This window comes from Protopterus annectens, chromosome 13.part0 (genome assembly GCF_019279795.1).
Source record: "Protopterus annectens isolate FY-2018-M chromosome 13.part0, PAN1.0, whole genome shotgun sequence".
Lineage (NCBI taxonomy): Eukaryota > Metazoa > Chordata > Ceratodontiformes > Protopteridae > Protopterus > Protopterus annectens.
Genome location: NC_056747.1, coordinates 30267769 through 30294268, shown reverse-complemented (window position 1 = coordinate 30294268; position 26500 = coordinate 30267769). Strand labels below are relative to the sequence as shown.

Here is a 26500-nt window from a genome sequence, read left to right as displayed (position 1 = left end):
TGTGGCTCGAATGGGATGTTGAGTTTTTGCATTAGAAGAGTTAGATGAGTAGTTGATTAAAGTTAATTGGTAGATTAGGAATGTTGGTTTTGGATCTGGGATAGTGAGAGCCTGGGAGGTACTGATATTCATAGGCTGTGAGAAGATAGAGAGTTATCAGTGGGAGGTATTAGGCAGTAAAAAGGCTTTGATTTTGGAGGAGTGGTAAAGGTTTGTGGAGGCATTATAGAGGTATTTAAATAAAGGTAGTTTAAAAATAGAGTTGGGAGGGTTATTAATTTAGAGTAAGAGACTTGAGAGAGTTTGAGTAATAGGATTGGGTCCAGTGAATGAATGCTGATTGTTTCTTATGAGGGGGAGTGGCAAGGTGATTATAAATTTATCACTACTGGTGACAGGTGGGATTTGAGAACAGGGTGGGGTGCGGAGCAGGGCTAATCCAAACCCTAGGATTCCTACAGTCTGTGAGTGAGCTTGATGCCTTTTAATGTTAACTTAACTTTTATAAGATACTTTCTTTTCTTGTTTTTAAATGGAAAACTTTACAGGCATCTAGTACCATAAAACATAACATGGTAACGAGATCTGCTCTTGCTTCTGGCCATAAATATTGTTATTTGGGCAGTTACTGATGCAATAAAGCAGTCGGGTTGAACTAGCAGCCCGTATAAATATAGTTGTAAGTACAGAAAACTCTTGGAACATCATGCTGATCAGGATCAAATGGAGGAATGGTTAAGGAGAAGTGAATTTAAACCAAGACGAAAGATTAATACTGGTGGCCCAAGTTACTGGACTATGTACACTTTGGTTTACAAAGTCCATTGAATAAGTGTGAGAAACAGACAAATTTAGGTTTTATGAAACAGAATTGAAAATGGTCACACATCTTATTGCTTGTTGTGATATACTAATGGCAGAAGGACTGTATACTGAAAGGTATAATAATGTGGCACGACTGTTGTAAACATAATACTGAAGTAGATGAAAAACATTCCAAACATGAGCAATGAAGCATTATAGAAAATTATGAAGTTTATATCATATGGGATCAGCCATTACCAACGGTTCAAAAAATAGATGTGAGAAAACCAGATATCGTAATCCATGAAAAGAAGATACAAGTAATCTTGATCATTGAAATTGCTATACCCAGTGACCAGTGTCTTACATATTGAGAGACACGGTCATAAAATACCAATATTTGCAGGCAGAAACAAGGGCAATATGAAAGGAGGGTACCCAGACAGTTCCAATAGAAGTAGGAGCAACGTGTCTTATACACAAAAGAATTTAGAATCATACTTAGATATATTACCAGTACATGTAACTCCATATGAATTGCAGAAGTTAATTCTGGGCACACTGGGGGTGTTACTGAGAGTACTTCTGGCTAACATAACTTTGTTCTGCCAAGTTAGGAAATTCCATTTGTCTTGCAAATTTCCAAGTGCCATTTGTTTTTCATGTTTCTAAATGATTTGGAATTATAACTCTATAATTTATTACTTTATAAAGGTGAGTGCTTTGAAATATAGTGCTTGTTTTAAATAATAGTGCTGCAGTCGGAATTTGTAGGATAAATACTTTAAAGGACATATTTTATTTAACATTTGTTTAGCGGGAAAGTCCAATTGGGACAGAGCCCATTTTTAGTGGAGGCCCATGGAGAAATACTCTAGTCACGTCTTTTAGAATAATATGATATATATAATGTAATATCTAAAGCATTTTATTATTAAATCAGAATTAAGGTAAGATCAGATAATTTGAGTTTGGTATGAATATATATTAAAGTATATATTTCCATACCACTGTGTATGTATTGTCAAGCCAGTGAATAATTACCTTAATATTTGAAGCCATATCATACAATTCTGTATAAAAGAATCATGACCCCCTCACACACAAGTCTTTGTATGCTAGTAAGCAATTTTTTGTTTATTTTGGATGCCATAAAATACAAGAAAAGCTTTTTCATTTTTTATATGTTCATTATCCTGTATTAATAATGTAGTCTGAAAAACATATAAAACTTTTTAATTGTAATCTCTTCAAAAGCAAAGGACATCTTATTCCATTTCATAATCATGTCATCATAATAGTCAGGCAATTTATCTGTACCAAGGCCTTCCGATTAGAAGTCAGATAAATTCTCAAACATTGTATTATTTTCACAGTTATAGTGATATAGATTCTTCAATATACAACTATATTTTTTGTTTAAATGGTATTAAACTTTAATTCAAAATTTTTGCAATAGTTTATATGCAGTTTTCTACATACAAATGTATTAATATTTGATACCAAGATGTCAATTCCTTTTTAGACCTGCATATGAAGACATGGATATTTTATAATTAATATTGAATACTTTATTATTACAGTTTAAGGTATATTTCCAAGAAGAAAATACATTGTCATTTGAACATTAGAAAACATGATTTACAATAATGAGACATTAATAGAAAACATTTTATATAGTTCTGGATTATTCCCATCTATTTCCAATACTTTCATTTAATATTTATAATTTCTTTTTTATTTTCCTTAAATGCATGGGTTTTATTATTTCCTCTTTAAATAGTTTACCGATTACATTTTTTCTAAAAAAAAATCTACTTTTCTTCCTCAGACTTGTCTAAATGTATCATAATTTTAAATAAATTCTATTCTATCAAAAGTAATCAGCCATAAACAAGACATTTGAATGTTTAATCGGATTAATCAATTTGGATCCGTTTACTTGCCTATGTAGATATTTAGGAGTCAATTTTGGAGATATTTTGTTAAGGCAATTGCAGTTTTATGATTCAATATTGTTTGACATTTTATTAAGAGATTTGGCCTTATCACATACTTTGCCTCTTTTTTGAATGTTTTATATAGCATAAAGCAGATCCTTTTGTACGTTTGTAAGTTTTTATCATATTCCTTAATTTCTATGATACAAATTAACACATTTAAAACTTTATAGAATGTTCTAACATTTTCATATTAACTTTTCAAGAAAATCAATTACTATTACATGACAGTGGTAGTCAAGTCAGTTACTGAATTTAAAAACTAGAATAAACAAACAACAGTGATGCCTTCACTAAATAAAACCACCCATGGGCATAAGAAGCTCACAATCAAAAGTAAAGGGCATTATTATTTATTATTCATATTATTATTATTGTTACTTAGCCACAGAATCATTCCAGTACATAAACCCAATCTACTGAATTGTATTAGTTGGCAATCATGGTTCAAGTGCAAAACAGAAGCAATAAAATTATCAAAAAGGTTAATGTTCTTGCTGTTCCAACTTAAGGAACAAAAGTTAAATATTTCCAGTCTGATCCAAAGGAAAAGACATCAATCCATTAGCCACAGACACACAAGAAATGCTAAGAGTTTGAAGATAAAGCCATATTTCTTCATCACTAGCTAGAAATAAATGAAGCAAAGAAAGAAAACCAGCATCTCACAAACCTGCCCAATAAATTATACACATGATATCATTGTCTGGTTACTTAATTTTGCGTGTGTAAATGCTTGTGGCTGAAAAGAACCACATCATTATAATACATCTACCTGTAAAAGAATACAAATGATGAAAGTTCAGACAAAGTTTGTGGAAGTTTGAAGACAAGGCAGAGTTAACAAGTAAATATTCTCTTTTCAGTGAGGCACTCACGTTTTGTACCGGAGATGTGATATCAGAACAGATTATATAGGATGTATACTATAACAACAAGAACATGAGTTACTACTAAACAGTTACATTAAATAAACCTGCAAACTACAGGGACAAATTCTATACATTCAGAATCCTAGTATAGTAAATGCAAGTACATTTTTTTAAACCGAGCCACAAAAATATAAGTATCTTAAAACATTTTTGTAATACATGTTTCTAGCATGAACTAAGTGGTATTAGCTAAGCATGTGTTTGTCCTTAAAATGTCACCAGTATCCTTCATCAATGTTGGGCGACACATTCTAAAAAAAAAAAAAAAAAAAAAAAAAAACTTCAGTTGTGAGTAGGATTAAGAATGAGTAATCAAATAAATGGGTACTATATACTGTGTTTGTTAACTGAGCATACTTTGTAAAGTTGCGAAGTCCTAGGGGGGAAAAGCTCCAAAATTAAAGAAAAAGAAAGATGTTATAAGAATGGCATAACTAAGAACTCTAACATATAGCAATGATTAAAAATGTCATAAAAGTATTTTATGACATTTAATAACAAGCAGTTAAGACCTTAAAGTATCTGTAGTAATAAACCATATAGCTATATTATGCAGCAAGGTACTAAACTACCTTTACATCATTGTGCTATATTGTAGATTGTGGACAGCTGATTAGACCACAGTCAGTCCTTATTTGTACATGGTACCATGCATGCCTACGCTCGGAAATGAAAGGCACTGATGAGTCAACACTAGGGTGTCAAACATCATTTCAGTAAAATGATGGCACAGCTAAACTAACATTCACATGTCTAAGTAGAAAATGTTGTTTGACTGCTGTTTTAGAGCTGGAAGCATTCACACTGTACATGGTACTGGATTCCAGATATTTGATGCTATGTATATTAAACACACATATATAGCCATATTTAAATGGGAGGCAAATGCTCCCCTAAAGTAAATTTTCCAGGTGCCATCTCCTCAGGACTTTAATATCCCACCAGAGTATGGTCGATGTGATGTATACACCATTATAAAAACAGCCCTGCAAATGGCCTAGATGTAGTCTTTGTAATGATGATAAACTGCAATTAATACAAAAATAAAGGCTGAGATCAGCCAAGACAAAGCAAAAGTTGAAAATGAATTTGTCACCCTTACAAGTACAGTTGAAAGCTCAAAAGAATAGCAGAAAATTATTTCTTTCTTTTTGCCTTTATTGCTGATCTTTAAAGTAGCCTCAACTACTATTGTTCAAGTCTGCCACTTTGGGATGAAAATGTATTAAAAAACACACATACATGTCACTTTTCTACCATCCAAATCAGAAAACAAACTGCACCTCTTTACTGAGACTATGCAACCCCCGTTGTAGCAGAACATATGCAGGAGTAGTACATTGGTACTGGATTCCAGATATTTGATTAGACCACAGTCGATAAGCTTAAGGTCTTGTTAGTGCAAGAGAATGTCTAAAAGAAGTCTATATGTAGAACAGACTCATTTAAAAAAAGGTAAGAAATGCAACTCTGAACAAATCCACTGTATAATCACCAGACTTGTTACAGTGGTTTATCTCTTTGTCTTTGGTCTCACAGTAAAACTACACCATTTATTTATTTATACAATCACTGTATAATCACCAGAGCTGTAAGTTACAGCAGTTTATCCCTTTGTCTTTGGTCTTACGGTACAACTACACTATTTATTTATTTATTTATACAATCACTGTATAATCACCAGAGCTGTTAAGTTACAGCAGTTTATCCCTTTGTCTTTGGTCTTACGGTACAACTACACTATTTATTTATTTATTTATACAATCACTGTATAATCACCAGAGCTGTAAGTTACAGCAGTTTATCCCTTTGTCTTTGGTCTTACGGTACAACTACACTATGTATTTATTTATTTATACAATCACTGTATAATCACCAGAGATGTTAGTTACAGCAGTTTATCCCTTTGTCTTTGCTCTCACGGTACAACTACACTATTTATTTATTTATTTATAAAATCACTGTATAAATCACTAGAGCTGTTAGTTACAGCGGTTTATCCCTTTGTCTTTGGTCTTGCAGTAAAACTACACCATTTATTTATTTATACAATCACTGTATAATCACCAGAGCTGTTACAGCAGTTTATCGCTTTATCTTTGGTCTCATGGTAAAACTAAACCATTTATTTATTTATATAATCACTGTATAATCACCAGAGCTGTTAATTACAGCAGTTTATTCCTTTGTCTTTGGTCTCATGGTACTACACTATTTATTTATTTATTTATTTATTTATGCAATCACTGTACAATCACCAGAGCTGTTAATTTACAGCAGTTTATCCTTTCATCTTTGGTCTCGTGTTAAAACTAAACCATTTATTTATCCATACAAGTTGTATACTGGGGTAACAGCACTGGCCCCAGTGGACCAATTTCAGTCTCAGCCCAGAATGTGAACACACATCATGTGGAAAAAATAAAAAAAAAATTGTAGAATAAAAGAGCATACTAAAAAGACTGTACAGCTAATATTCAATATAAAAATGATTTAAGAATGATAGTCAACAGAAACCACTATGTATAATATCGCTACAGTAGCGATATGTTAAGAGTTTGAGAGGAGATGCTATAGTGAAAATGACAGATAGTATATGTCGGAGATTAGTTATGTGATCTGAAGCAGAGCATTTACAAGCAGCTTGTGTTGTGAAATGATCTAAGTTGTGCCCCAAAGGAGAAGTAGTTAGAGAGGTCTTTAACATTTGAAGGAAGATCCATCCAGAGATTGGGTCAAAGGGTAGAAGGGGAGTGGTTAGAGCACTGCAGTCTGGTTTTAAGTACTTGCAAGAGCCATTCATGGGTAAAGTAGCATTAATAATGCATCTGTCAGTGATGATTGCGATAAAACACTTACTGTGGTTTTCTTTTCCACCAATGATCATGTTTTCCACTTTTTTCTGAAGAAGCAACATCTGGCAAAATCTACCTTGAGAAAAGTGCCACACCTGTGTAGTGAGCAATTACCCTTTATTTTTCTGTGTGTAATTGGCAAACTCCATTATCATTGGGTATTGCATACCTTTCTGGACTGGATTAAGGTTCTGCACCATAAAACCTACTAAAAGCTGACAGTATATATCATTTTCATAGCTGGCTTTAGGCACCAATGAACCCTGCGGTCACTGGGAGCCCCCAACCACAGCAAGTTCCTATCTAGTTATTTTGTAACATACCTCTAAAAACTAGCAAAAGCTAGTACACCAGTTTTGAATACTTAATAAACCAGGTGGGTAATAACTCTTTTTATATCACCTTAAAAATTCAAAGATATTTATGGTTATAGTAACAGTGTTCATCAAGTAACAGGCTTCACAATTCCATCACATATGTTACCACTGACATAGTGCCCCTGGCTTAGTTAAACCCTACTGGTGGACATTCTCTATACTAAAACCGACAATATAGCCAGCTTTAGGTAATTGCAGACTGTGTGGGACCTCAAAAAAGCTGCTGCTGTTTTGGGAAAATGAGGGAAAAATATATTAATTTCCTGACTGTGCCCTTTAACTGCAGGACTGTGATGACATTGTTAGGATAAAGGTGATAATGAACATAAGCAAGGTAAGCGGTAGAAAGATAAACAGCACAGCAAGACTAATCTGATGGTAAACCTTGGGTTTTAAGAAGAGCTGATGCTTCCCATCTTTAAGGATGTTTTTTTTTCTTCTTCTTTCAGGGAGTTTTATGAATACTGGTAGAACACTAGGTACTAAAACTGTCAACTTTTTGCTGAAGAATACAGTACATTACCAAAAGTAATAGCAGAATAAAGACTGAAAATCAGGAACATGTTTTAAATATTGCTGTCTTTCACTTAGGAAAAGAATACAACAACACATTTTGCATCAGCATGCATTTTTGGACAATAAGTAAAAAACTCTGATGTCTGCATGTACTAACTGTCTAATCTTGAATGACTTAGCAGCAAATCAAACTTTTTACGAAGGATGGAGCAAAATCAAGGAAGGTCTGTGAAATCAGACAGTGACAGGTATGCATTACTCCTCAATGAAGTAAATAAAAACGACTTACCCCTGATGCTGTTTGGTGACTGCAAACAACATCACTCTGGTGTGGCAGTACCAGCATTGCACAATGTATTGTTATTTGCTGAAATAGGTACAAAACTAGTATTGCTATGGCGTGTGTGTGTGTGTGTGTGTGTGTGTGTGTGTGTGTGTGTGTGTGTGTGTGTGTGTGTGTGTGTGTGTGTGTGTGTGTGTGTGTGTGTGTGTATGTAAAGTATCACTGATTGTTATCTGGGTATACACCCAATAATGCCAGGACACATTCATTATTCTGTAGTTAATAAGTAATTTTATTTCAGAAGTAATGCATAAGATACATCACAGAACATTTGGACACTTTGCTCTTCAAGGAGTCTGAGGGCCACACTCACCAGACTGTATAAATTGTTACAAGGGCCTCCCTTAATCATCCTTGACTGTGTGGGGGCCCCACAAAAGCTGTTGTTTATTGGGGAAAAAGGAGAAAAAATGTATTAATTTTCTAATCACACTCTTTAAACTGAACAGGGCTGTGATATGAGCCTGTTAGGATAAAGCTGATAATGGTCTCTGCTCTCATCTGCACCCATTCTAAAACCAGCCTTGCTCAGATTTGGGTGTACAGAAAGCTGCTGTAGGTTATGTGGTTATGTGATTATTACTACTCTAAATCACATCACAGCCAGATCATAGAGGTTATATATAGGTTGCATTTGGGCTGAGGACAATGTGGTCATTGTTTCTTTTACTTTTTTTCACAGACCTAAGAGGTGTACAAAAAAGGTTACTATAGCTTATGTAGGAGCAGCATACTGTCCAAGAGCAACAAGGTAGAATAAATGACTGTGATCACTGTTTTTCAGTTTTACATCAGGCACTTATACAAGTAGCTGTCTTTGATAGTTAGAGATGAGGAGTGAGGAGGCAAGCTATGTATATGAATTGTCAGCAATCACTTGAAATACTTCTGCTTTCATCTCAGGCAATACTAGAGAGATACATAGCCACTGACTGTCTTTTTTTGGGGGGAGGGTTAGGGAGGCAGGCAGTATTCGCAGATACTTTTCAGATATTCTCAGATGGAAGCCTTGGGCACAACCTATGTCTTCCATGAAAGAAAGAAATAAAGAGACTGAAATTCTTTCCTTACTCATGTTTTTTGTTTAGGACACCATTGGATTAAAAGGTTGTGAAAATGCTCTAAAATATACCCCAGAACATCTCTAACCATATGGCTTCTTGGGCCCTGGCTTATGAGTCATTTTCTAAATTATTACTGTGCTGGCTTGATTAGGAAAGGTGTGTTGAAACAATGCAAGAAAAACTAAAGCTGAACAGCCGCACTGAATTTCTTTCCTTAATCTTAATTTCTTTTCAAACCATCATTGGATGAAAAGGCTATGTAAAAAGAAAAAAAAAACGACTTTAAAATGCACTTCAGAGCATATAGATGTGCATGACTTCTTGAAAAGGCTGGAGAGTAAAGCAAAATGTGAGAAAGGAGGGAAAAAGTAATGTTCATGGTATAAGGAGCCCAAGATGGGGGAAACGGAGGGGAGGATTGCATGGTGTGTGTGTGTGTGTGTGTGTGTGTGTGTGTGTGTGTGTGTGTGTGTGTGTGTGTGTGTGGGGGGGGGGGGGGGGGGACTGAAACAGTAGGACTAGAACACCATTTCGTCCAAGTCTAGACCTGCACATAGAATTGCTGTAATGCATCATTGTTGCAACAAAATGCCAATAGCTGTGAATGTCCCTCTGTGAGTGTGGTAAATGGGCCTGTTGTACTGTAAGAGCATTTTAGTTACAGGTCAGTCTGTGCGTACTACTCCTAAAAGTTTGCAGCATGAACTAAAAGGTTGCTTAGGAGGGTGCAGTGACAGGGTGATACATAGACTAGGAGTGCCTAAGGGGTCCCTAATTTGACATTTTGCTGATGGCCCCCAAAATGCTAACACGGGCCCTGATCATTTTCCCTCATGAGCTAGCTCTGAGAACAGTTTTACATTTCTGTATGACTGTGATGATAGCACGACTTAAACTGTAAAAAAGTAATGCAACACAGGCTTGTGAGTCTGAAACATTCAAATATCTAAATTCTCCATTTGAAAATTGTTTTTATTTTCATTAAAAAATGGATCCAGCAATTTTCAGTTTTACTGACCAATTAACTTTTGGCGGGCATTTAATTTGTTTAAAACAAGAGGGTCAATGTGTAAGCTACTTCAGTTAATATTACTTACTTCAATGCTTCTGCCATTGCTATGGAAGAAGATAGTGTTTCCTCGGAGGGCAGCCCAGTACTTTATGAAGTCCTAGAAGTAAGAAACCACAATTAATTGAGATTAGTAATTAACTGATTTGAAACTGTATTAGTAAACTCATGACTACTAACATACTGCATTTCTAGTGGATATTTCCTTGACATTTCCTCTACAAAAGAGCTGTCAGGTAGTACAAATGCAAGTCCAAATCATGTTAACAAAATACAGGTGAAAGAAATGCAATAGCATAACATAGTTTACATACAAAGTGCACACATTATAACCCTTAACTTAATGTGTCGTCTCAGAATTAATTCAATTCTGGGTTACCAACACTTATAAACTCCAGAAATAGATTACCAATCCATATGAAATGCCCCTTTGTAATTTCCCTGGGGTAAGTGCCTATTTATAATTGGGGACCAGGGTAGATAAATTGTTTCTTTTTATTTATTTTTTTTTAATTTTGACAGTTTAAAAGAGTATTCTGAGTAAATATAACAGCTTTAAATGACAACTGTACGAAGGGAAGTACAGCAGGTGGATTGAGACTGTGACATTACTCAGAGGCATTAAGGGCTGCCCTCTGTAATGGCACTCTTGCTACCCAGAACATACTACGGTCATGCCTTTCATTCTGAAAACTGCGTTTATACATAGTGATAACTATGGATAATATACATATCCCGTCAGGTACAAAGCTGTCTGAGCTCCACTAGTTATAGTAGTATCAGAGCAGCCACCCATACATTCCTGGGCTATTTATGGCAATGAGAATTTCCTTTACCAGGAAAGGGTGTTGTAAAACGTATAAATATCAGCTAGATTTTAAATCCAGGTTTTGAAAATGCTACACTGGAATAGTTGTATAAAAAAAGATAGGTTTGTCATATATGGAAGCCAGATAAAAAGGATAAATGAGTTAAATGCACATCATACTAAAATGCAAATTAATGAAGACAAACTATACTATATCTTTCAGAGTAATAGTAAACACAACCCTAAAAAATTCTGGACAGCCATTAAATACATTGTGCATCTCAGCCATAATTTCAACCCTAACCCCTCCTCGAAGCTGCAGTATAACTCAACTTTTACTCCACAGATAGTATACCATACCTAACCAAGTATTCCCCAGCATTTAATCCTAACCCTGTCCAGCAGCCATGTATCATCATATCCACTTTCACCTTCAGACCTGTGCCCACATCCTTTATAAAACTATTCAAATACAAACAATAGTGGCCAATAGCATTATCTGTTCTGTCTCAGTCCTTATAAATAGCTCATTCCAGGAATCCATGTTCCTTCTATCTCTCTGCAAAAAGTCACACATTGTCCTCTGCACAAAGGAGGAAATTCAACAAACATCATTTACTTTATACCTATAACAATCTTACTCCCCATCTCCAAAATACTTGAAAAATGTATTAAAAAAACAATTGCTAAACTATCTGCTGCAGGAGGAACTTGCATCCCCCACACAACATGGCTTCCATCCTTCTCATAGTACTAACACAGCACTTCTAACCCATACTGATGCTGTCAATAAAACCAGAGATAACAGCAAACTAGTTTCCTCTATTTCTAGACTTGTCTAAAGCCTGCAACTCAGTACTGGCAAAACCAGTCAGGAGGAGAAGGAAACCACACTCACTACAATTCCAGTCTCACATAGACCTACCACGACAGCAAACCAAACACATAATCACACAAAAACATACTCGGAGGCTCTAAATAAAGATCTGCCTAAGCAGCAGAGACCTCCAAAGCAGACACCCAAGCAACCGCTACCCCAAAAAAAAACACGTGCAACACATATCTCACAAAGCCAGTGTGCCGAACAGTCACAGCCCTTAAGGCTAAACAACACACCTGATACACTTGTAATAGGTGACTATCGTCAGGCACACTGACGTCCCGCTCACCAGGCTGAACAAGGAGAAGGTCACGGTGAGCAGCCTGTCTGGCGCTAGGATCCGCCACATAACATAAGCACTCAGGTCACTCCAAGGCAAGTACAAATATGACTCAGTCATTGTCCATGCTGGTGTGAATGACCTGAGACGTACCTCCCTGGACTACATGAAAAGAGACATAGAGGAGCTCTCTGAGCATGTAGCCCAGGCTGGTATGACCCTGACCTTGAGTAGCATCTTACCCTCACCAAGAATGATGCCACAGTATGAAGACAAGATGATCAATTTCAACAATTGGCTTAAGTATTGGTGTCATTCAAAGGGGATCCAATGCCTATCAGCTTGGGATGATATGCACGACAAGCCACGATGCTTTGCTAGGGACGGCTTGCACCTGCCACCCCTGGGCTTTCGGATATTGGCAAAGGCTCTTGCTACCCCATAGTGCCTTTTTTAGGCAAGGCTCAAAAGACAAACCCACCTCCATAGGTATCACAAGGGATAAGAAACTAAGAGTAATGCTACTCAACGCTAGAAGTCTAAACCTCAAGATGCACGCTCGAAACTCTCCTTAGCATGGAGAACATCGATATCTGTGCAGTAACAGAAACCTGGTTCAGGGGTCCCGAGAGCACCCCAGCACTACCAGGTTATACCTCATACCATGCTTTTCGGCCCCAAAACTTGGACCGAACCACAAAGGAGGGGGAGTATCGATATTCATCAAAGATACCCACACCTCCAGGTTGGTGGCAAAGCACGAAGCATCAGAGACCATCCATGTGCAACTAACAGTGGGTAAAACTGCCTTCCAGTTTATAGCCTGCTACAGACCACCCTCCCAAACCCAGGAACCCCACTCGGCCTTCCTGAGAACACTGGAAAATATGAAGGTCTCTCCGAACACCATTATATTGGGCGACTTCAACTACCCAAACATAGATTGGGAGTATTACTCTAGCTCCAACACCCTTGCCCAAAGGTTCCTAGAATTCATAAACTCAAATGCTATGGAACAACTTGTTACCACTCCCACAAGATGGGAAAACATACTGGACCTGATCATCACCAACATGGGGACTCTATGCTCCAGACCAGAAGTGTATCCCTCACTGGTAAGATCAGACCATAAACTGATCTCACTGGATATTCACATCCCGACCCCACTCCCTGCCCAGAAAACCACAGTGAAAAACTTCTCTAAAGCAAATTTCACACTCCTCAAAACCGAGGTGGAATCCTTCAAAGCCCCCGGGCCTGTGGAAAATACTGGCCAGACCGCAGAATCCTTTATAAATGCATTCTATGAACACCTTCAGGACTGCATGGATCATGCAATCCCAAATAAAACCAAGACCCAATCCTCCAAAGGCAGACGACCTGTCTGGTGGACCCCAGCCATAAACAAACTATACAATAGAAGGAGGAAGCTACTACATGATAGAGCAAAATCCCAAAAGGAAGGCATCTCTGATCAGTATTAGCAAAAACTAAGGGCACTCATAAAATCGTCAAAGGCCAGCTTCGAGAGAAAAATTGCACAGGACACTAAGGATAATCACAAGGCTTTCTTTAATTATGTTAGGAACCTGGGTGGGAATTCCCAGATATGCTCAGAATTAGTCCAAAATGACAAAAAATACACTGATCCCACAGACATTACCAACATCCTAGCTGACAGGTTCAGCGCAAAATTCTCCCTCCCCACCAAAGGGCAAATATCTATCCCAGCAGAGTGCTGCCCCTGACATCTCAGATGCTCAGGTGGGAGCCGCCCTCTCCAAAGCAAAAAACACAGCATCAATGGGACCAGACGGTGTCCCAGGCTGCGTCCTACATGAACTCCAAGAAGAGCTAAACCCAAACATAAATCTACTGTTCAATCTCAGCCTTACTACAGGATATGTACCCAAAGAGTGGCATACAGCAACAGTGGTCCCTCTCCACAAAGGTGGTGCCTCAACGGACCCTGGAAACTATCGCTCCATAAGCCTGACTAGCTTGGTCTGTAAAGCTATGGAAAGGATCATCATGGACCTCATAAATAAAGATATTGGGGACCTACAGACACTGGATCCTACCCAGTTTGGCTTTGTTAAGGGCAGATCCTGCCTCTTAAACCTGGTTGACTTCTTTGAAACAGTCACCAAGGCCATTGTGAAGGGAAGGTGGTCCACACAGCCTATCTGGACCTCACAAAAGCCTTTGATACAATACCCCACTCGGGCATTATAGATAAGCTCACCAGCTTAAATATAAACCCCTATGTCACTAGATGGGTTGCAAACTGGCTCAAGGATAGAACCCACATGGTTAGAATTGCTGGAGCCATGTCAAACTCCAAACCAGTTACAAGTGGCGTCCCACAAGGCTCAGTCCTGGGACCTCTCTTGTTTGGTATATATTTCTTGGAGGTACAGGCCAACACGGAAGGACTGTGGCTGACCAAGTTCACAGATGACTGCAAACTGGGCGCCATAATCGACTCTCCAGCCGACACAAGCATCCTCCAAAAGGGCCTCATAGAAACAGACAACTGGTGCCAGAGCCATGGCCTCAAGCTAAATGCCAAAAAGTGTATAGTCATCCCCTTTGGCAAAAACAAAGTGCCACAAATTACCACATAAGTGGTAATCCATTAAGTACAGAAGAAGTAATTAGGGACCTGGGGACCCAAGTTGATAGCAATCTCTCATTTGACAACCACGTGGCCAAAGTGGTTAGAAAAACATTTTATATAGCCCACCTAATCATGAAGGGATTCACATCTAGATTAGGGGAGGTCATCCTGCCTCTTTACTCATCCCTCATCAGGCCCATAATTGAGTACAATGCCCTTTTGGGATGTACCTTACCAAACACCTGCAGCAACTGGAAAGACCCCAAAAGTACCTCACCAAGAGGATCAAAGGGCTCAAACAGATGCCATATGCTGCCCGGTTAAAGAAACTCCAGCTCTACTCAGCGGCATACCGCCTGCTCAGAGGTGACCTGTGCCTGACGTATAAGGCCATGTCCAACCCGGAATTAAGGGACATGCTGCACCTCAAAAATCCAAATCCCATCGAGCTACATGCTCGAGAGACTTGAACCTCAGCACTGAAATAAATAGGACATGCTGGAGGGACAGATTCATAACCCAGAGGCTCCCTTCACTCTGGAATAAAATCCCAGTCCAGGTTAGGCAGAGTCCCTCATTGACTCTTTTCAAGAGGAATCTTGATGAGTGGATGGGAGATCGTAGGTTTACCCCGGGTATCACTTCTGTGTCACTGTTAGACAGAGGCACAGTATACTAACCTCGAAAAAGGGCATAGCAAAATTAATTTAAAATGGGTGGCGAAAGCCAAACATACTCTGGCTAGGCTTATAAATGCCCTAGGGCAGATAGCCTAGTATGAACCTATGAACCTATGAACCTATGAACACAATGTATCACAGCAAACATCCTCATTAGGTCTCACTCAGCCCACTCTTCTATAGTTCAACAGCTACCTTTGCAATAGGTGTCAGTCAGTAAAATGGCACTCCACGTTCTCTTCATAACTTCCAGTCACCTCTGGTATACCACAAGGCCCTATCCTTGGTCCCTTTCTGTAACATGCTCACCAACACATTCCACACGTCCACACAACAGACCTCTGTAATACAGTACGCAGATGACTCCACACTCATTTGCACATCTGTCAACATGAACCTCTAAAACATTATTCCGGAAGCTTTAACAGCAACTGAAACTCATGCTCACCCCTTAAACCCCCAGATTATTACTTGTTCTCCCTAAATCCCTATCCCTTGAAAATACAAACGTTAAAGTCATTTCTCTTAATAATATAACCATTGAAGTCACGTCTCATGGCAAATTATTAGAGGTAATAGTGGTAATAGTGGATGATAATCTTAAATTCAACCTTCATATACAAAATTACATAAGAAGACCTAATCAAAACCAAGGGATGTTTTATAAAGCCCAAAACTTTCTCACTGATGCAACTAAAGCTACAGTTATTGCTACTTATCTCCCCCACCTCCACACCTTTCTATGGCACTCCCACTCTTAACTAACATTCAGACAGTACAAACATCAAATCTTGACTAACGCCATAACAAAGTTGCTAAATTTGCAGCAAATACCCATTTCAGAACCCATCACTGTATAGCACTAAAAACCCTAAATTGACTAGAACTACCCCATCAACTTGTATATATACAGCATCTTACCACCTATAAAATTATCCAGAATCCATCTGCTTGTTCAACACTAGATAATAATCTACACAATTTTTATGTTCCCAGTCAGTCATTATGATCCAATGACCAAAAACTCCTGTCTGTCCATAAACCTATCAAATCTAAGCATTGTCTGTATTCGTACCACAAAGCTAAGGCCTAGACCTCCTTATCTCCATCCATCAGGTCAATACCCTCCATCCCATCCTTCATATCATTCTAAAAGACTTCCTAGCCAAAAGATGGCTCTGGTCTTGCTCAATACCAGGATAAACTATATTCCTAAATATGGACAAATAGGTTTGCTATTAGTATGTCGAGCATGCCTTGTGTGAAAATGAGAAGTGCGGCATTCAGAATGTAGAGACACTTTTAGAAGATTGAAATGTCGACTCTGGAAGACCAACTGTAGCATGGCATTCTTACTATGCAGTCGACCTTTACACCATCAGCGTAATATGTAGTATGGAAGGTGATGCATATGTGGGAGAGGTTTCTTATTGAGATCATGGGTCAGTGCGGATCGGGAGATTTACCCTTTTCTGCACTGTAGTGCAGTCTTGGAGTTGGAATATATCAGTGACAGGGGGTGTGGTGAGGTGCACCCCTCACATGGAGGCCCCTGCAAAAACATGACTATCAGCGCTGTGCAGTACGGTTCTGGTCCATACATACTGCTGCAAAGGGGATGTTGGACTTCAGAAGTCGAATTCGACTTCGCCTGAATTAGTGTCCGATATTCCAACCTACTACATTTTTGAACGGTTTATGTTCTGATGTTTGCTGTTTTAATAGTAAACCAGACAAACACCCATTCATGTCTTACATGTCTTTACTCCCCCTTCTTCACTCCCTTGCTTATCAATTTCTCTCTCTCGGCTTTCTCTCTAAACATACCATAAGCCTGCCTTTCTCACTTTGTATTGCAATTCCTGTTTGTATTATACTAACTTACCTTTAATTTCTCTATAAACTGGCTAAAATTTCTCTAACTATTAAATTATTATCACATAACTTGTATCTATTCTTAAGCAATGTTTTCACATTGTCTAATTTGGTATCATTATTTAAATCGTAGTTGTTTTTAAAGACTAACATTATTGTCCTTAAGTATTTTGCAATACTTGGTAGCTTTCTTCTCCCCAGGCTTCCACCACAAATGCGTGCCTACCAGTCGGACTTTTCTAGCAATTAAATGTCAAATAAAATAAATGAGACACCCTCCTATCTGGCTAGGCCATGAAAGGAGCATGCCTAAAAATAGAGGCCAGCCAGCATAATTAAATGCAATTATCTTGTGACTTAAAATTGCAGGCATGATTAAATGCTATATTAGATTTACTTTAGCAGGTGGATTTAGTTTCCAATTTTGGGTCTGTAAGCTGCAAAGCAAACATGCACCAAACTAATTAAGGAATTAGCCACCTTGCAGATGTTACAACTAGTGAGAATGTGCAGTAACGCTTCTGAATGAGAACTGTCACAAAAGGAAATATTGTCAGCCTAGCTATCTGGAATTTTATAAATAATCATATGTCATTTGTGAATATCAAAATGATTCATATGCTTGTCTTACAAATGTATTAGATGCTTGTATTAGAACTGTATATTACGTGTATTAATATACAGTTTAATAACTGCTGGTACAGAAGTGCGTGTTGAACAGGGTTTGTACAGTACTGAGCTTAAAGATGTAGCCACAGTGGATCCTACTGGAAGAGAACAGAAATGTATATACACAATTGTAGCTGTGTAAATGTATATATTTTTAAAAGTGGAAACTGAAGCATAAAAGGTAAACTTGCAAAACTTAAAGAAAACAGTTGAAGTTAAATTGGTTTTATAACCACATAATAAAAGAGATGGTTTCAATGCAGCAAGAAGACAGGAAGCCTAAAACTAGGGAGCTATCTGCATTGTTTTGTAAGTGTTATAATTGAAGACCCAAGGGGAAAGAGCCCCAGCAAACATAAGCAAAGATAAACATACAAGACAAAAACTATTAAAATAAAGATGCAAATACAAAATTAATTATAAAGAGAAAAACAAAAGAAAAAATTATGAACATTAAGGATTGCACTGATAGCAGTGGCCTAAATTTACTACATATAAGAGTAAAAACAAAAGAAAATGGTTGCTCAAAAGAAGGAAAATGTACAGACATTGATAGAAAATGGGGGAGGATAGTGTGGAGAATGGGAGGGGGGAGAGAAAAGAGGGAGCTATAGTAGTAGAGAGCTGAGGGTTTAGGAGGCTAGGTTCATAGGTTGGTACTAGGCCATCAGCCCTAGCGCCTATACAAGCCTAGCCATAACAATTCCCTGGCTATTTCTTCCCACATTATTTACTTTCCTGAACCCCTGTCTAGCAGGGCGACTGACGTGATCCCTGGGGTGAATTTCCTTTCTCCCATCCAATTGTCAAGGTTCCTCTTGAAGAGGTCCAAAGAGGCACTCTGCTTGACATGTATGGGCAATCTATTCCAGAGTCTGGGGAGTCTCTGGGTCAGGAACCTATCCCTCCAGCATGTTTTGTTTATTGTGATGACAAGGTTTAGATCCCTGGAGCGTGTAGCTCTGAGGGATTGGGATTTCTTTAAGTGTAGCATGTCCAACAGCTCTGGGTTTGACATGGCCTTGTATGTTAAGCAGAGATCGCCTCTGAGTAGACTATATGTGACAGAGTATAGCTGGAGTTTAAGGCGGTCAGCGTAGGGCATCTGCTTTAGGCCTGTGATTCTTTTAGTGAGGTATTTCTGAGGCCTTTCCAGTTGTTGCAGATGTCTTGAGAGGTGCATACCAAATGGGGCGTTGTATTCTATAATGGGTCTAATGAGGGCTGAGTACAGTGGGACAATGACCTCCTTCTTTCTGGATGAAAAGCCCTTTGTGATGAGGTGTGCCACATAGAAGGATTTCCTGACTGTTGTGGCGATGTGGTTATCGAAGGTGAGACCACTGTCCACCTGTGTCCCCAAGTCTCTTATCACACTTTCTGTGTTTAGTGTACTGCCACCTATATGGTAATTCATGGATACATGTTTTTTCCCAAAGGGGATAACAATACATTTCTTGGCATTGAGCTTGAGCCCATGGCTCTGGCACCATGCATCTGTTTCTGTAAGGCCCTTTTGTAGAGTATCCACATCATTTGGAGATTCAATAATGGATCCCAGTTTGCAGTCATCTGCAAACTTTGTTAGCCAGAGTCCCTTAGTGTTGACCTGTACTTCAGAGAAGTAGATGCCAAACAAGAGCGGCCCCAGGACTGAACCCTGAGGTACTCCACTTGTCACTTGTCTGGAGCTGGATTTGGAGTTGGCTACTTTTACAGTGTGGGTTCTATCAGTAAGCCATTTAGCAACCCATTGGGTGACATAGGGATTAATGCCCAACTTAGTAGGTTTATCTATGATTCCAGAGTGGGGGATGGTGTCAAAGGCCTTGGCAAGATCTAGTTAGGCTGTGTGGACCACCTTACCCTTGTCCATGGCTCTGGAGACTGATTCAAAGAAGTCAATCAGGTTCAGGAGACAAGATCGGCCCTTCACAAACCCAAACTGGGTGGGGTCCAGTGTTTGAAGGTTGCCAATGTCTTTGTTTATAAGTTCCATGATAATACGCTCCATGGCCTTGCAGATAAGGCTTGTCAGACTGATGGGACGGTAGTTTCCGGGATCCAAGGTGGATCCCCCCTTGTGGATTGGGATAACTGTAGCTCTGCGCCACTCAGTGGGCACGAAACCTGAGGTGAGGCTATGATTAAATATGACACTTAGGTGAGATGCCAGTTCATATTGTAGTTCATGTAGTACACAGCCCGGGATGTCATCTGGTCCCATGGATGCTGTATTCTTGGCTTTAGAGAGTGCGTTTTGTACCTGTGTGGCCGTTATTACTGGAATTTGGCAATCTCCTGGTATTGAGATGGGCCATTTAGGGGGCGAGAGGGGGGTGAATTTGGCACTGAATCGATCTGCCAGGATATTGGCAATATCCTTTGGATCAGTATATTTAATGCCATTCTGTTTTAGCTCAGAGCAGACCTGAGCATTGCCATTTAGATTCTTGACATAGTTATAGAATGCTTTGTGGTTGTCTTTGGAATCTTTGGCAATTTTATTTTCGTAACTAGCTTTGGAGGATTTTGTGAGGCATCTCAGTTTCTTACTGGGGCTAGTAAGGGAGTTTTTTGCATCCTGGGATTTTCCTCTTTTCTGCAAAAGTTTCTTCCTTTTGTTGTAAAGTTTGTTTATGGCAGGGGACCACCAGATTGGCTTCCTTTTTTTAGATGAGAGCATTTTGGTTCTATTTGGGATGGCATGATTCATGCATGAGTGGATGTGCTCGTACAGTGCCTTAGTGTAGGATTCAGCAGTTGAACTTTCAGTTCCCGTCTGCATGGGTGTTATGAAGTTTGTCACTTCTGACTTGAGTAGCATGAAGTTGGCTTTGGAGAAGTTTTTTATGGTGGTTTCTTTACTGGGGGGTGGGATGTGGATGTTAAGGGTGATTAGCTTATGGTCAGACCTGACTAACGAAGGGGTGACCATAGGTATGGAGCATTGATTTCCCATGTTGGTAATTACCAGGTCTAGGATATTGGAGCCCCTGGTGGGACTACGGATTAGTTGATCCAGGGCATTGGAATTTATGAATTCCAAGAACCGTTGCGCAAAGGTGTTGGGACACGAGTAGTTTTCCCAGTTAATGGCAGGGTAGTTAAAATCACCCAGTATTAGGGTGTTTGGTTCTATCTTAATATTTTCCAGTATGTTTAGAAAGGTGTAGTGAGAATCTTGGGGTATGGTGGGGATCTGTAGCAAGCTACAATTTGGATTGCAGTCTTACCTAGTGTTAGTTGCACTTGGAGAATTTCAGACACATTGTGTTGGCCAACTAGCCTGGTGGTGTGAATATCCTTGGTAAATATTGACACTCCTCCACCTTTAGTGTTTCGGTCCTGGTTTGGTGGCGAAAAGTGTGGTAAGAGTTGTAGCCTGGTATTGCAGGGGTGCTCTCTGGAGCCTTGAACCAGGTCTCAGTTACTGCACAGATATCGATGTTCTCCATTTTTAGGAGTGCCTCGAGAGAGTGCATTTTGAGGTTTAGACTTCTAGCATTGAGTAGCATTACCTTCAGATTTTGCATGCTTGTACCTGTTACGGTGGTGGTTTTGTCCTTTGAAGTTTGCCTAAAAAGGCACTATAGGGGTGGCAAGAGCCTTAGCCAGTAACCTGAATCCCAGGGTGACAGGTGCAGACCATCTCTGGCAAAGCATCGTGGTCTGTCAATCATGTCATCCCAGGCAGACAGATACTGGATCCCCTTTGAATGACACCATAAGCTTAGCCAATTGTTGAAGTCAATCATTTTATCCTTATATTGTGGTATCATTCTGGGCGAAGGCAGGATGCTACTCAGGGCTAGGGTCATACCTGCCTGGGCCACATGATCCGAGAGCTCTTCCATGTCTCTTTTCATGTATTCCAGGGAGGTACGTCTCAAGTCATTCACTCCAACATGGACAATGACAGAGTCATATTTGTACTTGTTGTGGAGTGACTTGAGTGCATGCGTTATGTGGCGGATCCTGGCACCCGACAGGCAGCTGACTGTAATTTTCTCCTTATTCAACCTGGTGAGAGGGACATCAGTGTGCCGGACTATAGAGTCACCTATGACTAAAGTGTTAGGTACATTGTCTTGCCTTAGGGGCTGTTGCTGGGTGGCACATTGGTGTTGTGAACTATGTTCTACATTGGTTGTGATTGGTGTTTGTTTGCGTTTCAGCTTCAGAGGTCTTTGTTGCTTGGGCAGGTTACAGTTAAGGGCCTCTGCATATGTGGATTTAGTGTTGCTATATGTGGGTGTTGGTGGTGCGGGTTTAGAAGGGCTACGTGTTGCTTGAGATGTAGTGTGGGTGTTAACCTTCTCCTCTTGACTGTTTAGCACAATCTTGGGTGGAGAGAGCTTTGCTTCCATTTTGGCTATGTAAGTGCATCTCTCACAGGTTGTAGTGTTGGGTGGTAGGAGGAGAAGGTTGTCTGTGTACATGAGGCAATTGCTGCATTGCCCCAGTATGCCCAGATTCACCAGGTGGACAGGAGAAATCACCGGAAGCTGACCCTTGGACATGCTTGGTTTGGGGCTTTTTTTTTTTCTTTGTAAAGTATAGGAGCGGTTTCCTTAGCAAGGTACTTTGCAATTATAGGCTGTTTAGTGCCTACTATTAATTTCTCCTTGTTAACAAGGAGAGTTCAGTGTTTGTATGAGTTTAAGGCTTCCTAGTCTTTTCCAGCAGGTATTAGAGAAAGTGCTAGTCACAGGGATGCTTAAAGGTAAGATTGAAAACAATGCACTCTGCAGTGTGCACTAGAGAAGTTAGATGTGAAAGTAGGTAACTTGAGTTTTACCTGTTTAAAAAGTTAAGGTTTAGTGGAGAATTACTATTTTTAAAACAGCAAGATGGATTGAAAGGGGTGGTCACTTTTGTATTTTGGTACTATGAAATACTGTAGGATGGCCAATAAATTTAAATAATTGAAGGGGTGGGATTTCAAAAATGATGATTTTGTGATTACTCACATAAGCCAGTGAAAGTAGAGAGAAATGAGATATATGGTCAGATTAACATAAGAGGCAGGCAACTAGAAAGACAGTGGTATTTAACAAGACAACTTAAATGGGTGGGAGGGCGGGAAAAAATTCTGCCCGACTCAGAACAGAGAGAGCTGTGGTCTCTTTTGAAGTTTTAATATGCTGTTAAAACAGAATGCAAGCAAAACACAAACTAAAGAAAACAAACTACAGTATTCAAAATATAGAAAGGCAATACAGTAAAACAAAAAATAACAGCAAACTAACCTTTCCTTCACAGCAAAGTGTAGCAGAGTCTGGATGAGCCTTTCTGGTTAAGCAGAAGTTACTAACAGAGAAAGAAAGTTAGGGGATGCAACAGGTTATACAGTAGGACAGACTAAGACTATGTGTGGTCAAGGCAACGGCATAATTTCTGTGGGCGGGTTTTTGTTTGTAAGCATGTCACGCAGCACCGCTCATTGCCACACAGTTGTGCTCCATAGATGGACAGAATTTCAACACTTTTTCCCTTAGCTATAGCTGTAGTACATTAGTCTAGTCTTCATCTTTTGTGCATCTCTGATCTCAGAAGTACTGCTAGCAAGTTATGACCTATTAAACCACCAGCCAAAAATCCCATCAGATATAGCTATCTACAGAGCACCTCCTAGATCAGTTCTGAAAGTACCCCCTTTGTGATAACAGTTCTTCAAACCTAGCATTATGGACTGCTGAACTGCCCTTGTTTCTCTTGCCAGCCTTGTTGACTTGGGTCTCCTGAGGCAGTGTAGCAACTGCCTCATGTACACTGACAACCCTTTACTAATAACTCACTCTAGTACAGAGTGCAAGAGATATATTTACACCACAAATCTTGAATCCCAGCTCTTTTACACTCAAAACAGTAACAGTGAAGAGCCTGTCAACTCACTGACCACTACTCATACACACAGTGTGCATCCAACACATAAATCAGCATATGTGGAGGTTCTCTCAGTTAACTTACTGAAACACCAGTGACCTCCAAAACAAAAGACTGCTGCAACTAACAAAGTTCCCACAGCACCCAAGATACATAGCAACACAAGTGTCTCACCTAGCAAGCCCTTAAGGCATAACACTTAAAAACCAAATTTTCTTGTCATTGGAGACTCCATAGTGAAACACACATGTCCCACTCACCAAATTAGATAAGGAGAAAGTCAAAGTCAGCTGTCTGTCCAGTGCCAGGATTCATCAGATTATGCGTGCACACAGGTCTCTTGGCAACAAGTAACCATTACGACTGTCACAGCTCCTGTTGGACTGAATGACTTGAGACGTACCTCACAGAACTATATGAACTGAAACATGACAAAGCCCTATGAGTACATGTCCCAGGCAGGTGTGTCCCTGATCATCTTACCCTATGAGTATGTGTCCCAGGCAGGTGTGTCCCTGATCATCTTACCCTATGAGTATGTGTCCCAGGCAGGTGTGTCCCTGATCATCTTACCCTATGAGTATGTGTCCCAGGCAGGTGTGTCCCTGATCATCTTACCCTATGAGTATGTGTCCCAGGCAGGTGTGTCCCTGATCATCTTAATAATCAGCTTAGGTTTTTTTTTTTTTGCTCAAAGGATGTTTATTTTCAGATAATGATATATAATTTCATAACATTTTATAAATGACATTTTGAAAAACTATATGTATACATACCAGCCTGACATCAATAATAGTTTCAGATGAAAACAAGTAATACATAGATAAAACAGTTTGATCATCACAGGATATCTGTTCATTCATGTAAACTATCAATGTGCTTTTCATCTTCTAACACATCAAAGGTGTATCAAATTAATATTTTTGGGAATTGTGATACAGATTGGGTCATATCTCTGGCCACATGCAGTTGTTCAGTATTTCATGTTGGACAAATTGCTCATGTTGCTCATTGAAACTCAGAATTTCGGAACATCTTAGTAACATTAGATGTGCCAGAGGAACGGATGCTTTATACAAACATACGTTACAGCATAAAACTGCAAGATTTCATTTTGTTATTGTTAATAAGGATTGTGTTAAACAGAGATAATAAAGGAGGCTGGCACACTATGTTAAATAATTAAGAGAAAGTTTGGATTATTAGCCTGGGGAGCTTTGTCTCCTCCTGGACGTAATGAGAACTTGTAAGAGACCAATCATTTGTAAGGGGTGTGTATTTAAGTCTTGTAAAACTATTTGTTGGTATTGAAGCACCGATAAAGACTAAGCCAAAACGAGTATACTGTTGTGGTGGAATAAAGGTATGTTTGTTTAGTAAGGAACTGTGTTATTTATACATCCGTTCACCATAGTGTGAGGAGTGCTGGCTATATATAATGGATTTCAATTATCCCACTATCAACTGGAAAACCTACTCTAGCCTTAACTCACTAGCGCAAAAGTTCCTTAACTTTAACTCAAATGCCCTAGAACAAATTGTCCAAACCCCTACAAGTGGAACAAACATACTAGATCTGGTCCTCACTAATATGACAAACAGATGCAACACCGCAACTGTTGGACCTTCATTAGTTAAATCTGACCACAAATCAGTTGCCTTTGAACTGGCACTATCAGCAGAACTCAAAAAGGACGAAGTCAGACTAAAAATCTTCATCAAAGTAAACTATACCCTCCTAGGGGGAAGTATAAATCCATTTCAAGCCACATCCCCAACTGGAAGTGGTAACTACACCAAATCTTACACTAAAGTCCTATACAATCATTTGTACACATGCAGTCCCACTAGAAACTTAGCCAACTGTTGAAATCAAAGGGGGATCCAGTATCTGTCTGCCTGGGATGACATGATTGACAGACCTCGATGCTTTGCCAGAGATGGCCTGCATCTGTCACCCCTGGGCTTCCGGATACTGGCCAAGGCTCTTGCCACCCGTATAGTGCCTTTTTTAGGTGGTGTTCCAAAGACCAAATTACCACCATAACACCTATAAACAAATGCAATCGGAGAGCCATGCTGCTCAATGCTAGAAATCTAAATCTGAAAATGCACTCCTTAAAATGGAGAACATAGACATTTGTGCTGTAACAGAGACCTGGTTCAAGGCAGCAGAAAGCACCCCTGCACTACCAGGCTATAACGCATTCCACACCTTTCACCCCCAGAACTTGGACCGAAGCTCCAAAGGCAGTGGTGTTTCCATATTCATAAAGGATGCGCACACCTCCAGACTGGTAGCCCAACATAATGCATCTGAGATACTTCAGGTGCAGGTAAAATTGGGTAAGACGCAATTCAGGTTGTAGCCTGCTATAGGTTCCCAACCATGTCCCAAGACTCGCACTCCATGTTCCTAAGCACCCTGGAGAATATTAGGGTCCAACCTCACACTCATACTGGGTGACCAACTACCCCTCCATTAACTGAGAAAACTACTCATGTACTAATACACTTGCCCAATGCTTTCTGAAATTCATTAATTCCAGTGCTCTGGACCAGCTCGTTCTTACCCCCACAAGAGGTAGCAACATCCTTGACCTGGTCATTACTAACATGGGCGACCGTTGCTCTACACCAACAGTCAACTTCTCCCTGGTTAGATCCAACCACAAACTAATCACCTTGGAAATCCACATCCCTCCCACTCCCCCACCACCCACAAAGGTAACCACCATGAAAAACTTCTCCAAAGCTAACTCTGGGCTCCTAAAAACAGAGGTTGCTAACTTCACGGAAAACATGCAAATGGAGAATAGTTGCATGACCACCGAACATG

The 26500-nt window shown here is 39.5% G+C and overlaps 1 protein-coding gene across 2 annotated transcripts in view; it reads right to left on the bottom strand.

Moving 5' to 3' along the window:
- Positions 1 to 26500, bottom strand: part of STAP2 (signal transducing adaptor family member 2) — a 1003160-nt gene that overhangs the window by 907369 nt on the left and 69291 nt on the right. For both annotated transcript variants that reach the window (XM_044090598.1, XM_044090599.1), the window contains exon 2: positions 9989 to 10060. In XM_044090598.1, coding sequence (XP_043946533.1) covers positions 9989 to 10060 — 72 coding nt within the window. The remainder of the gene's footprint in view (positions 1 to 9988; positions 10061 to 26500) is intronic.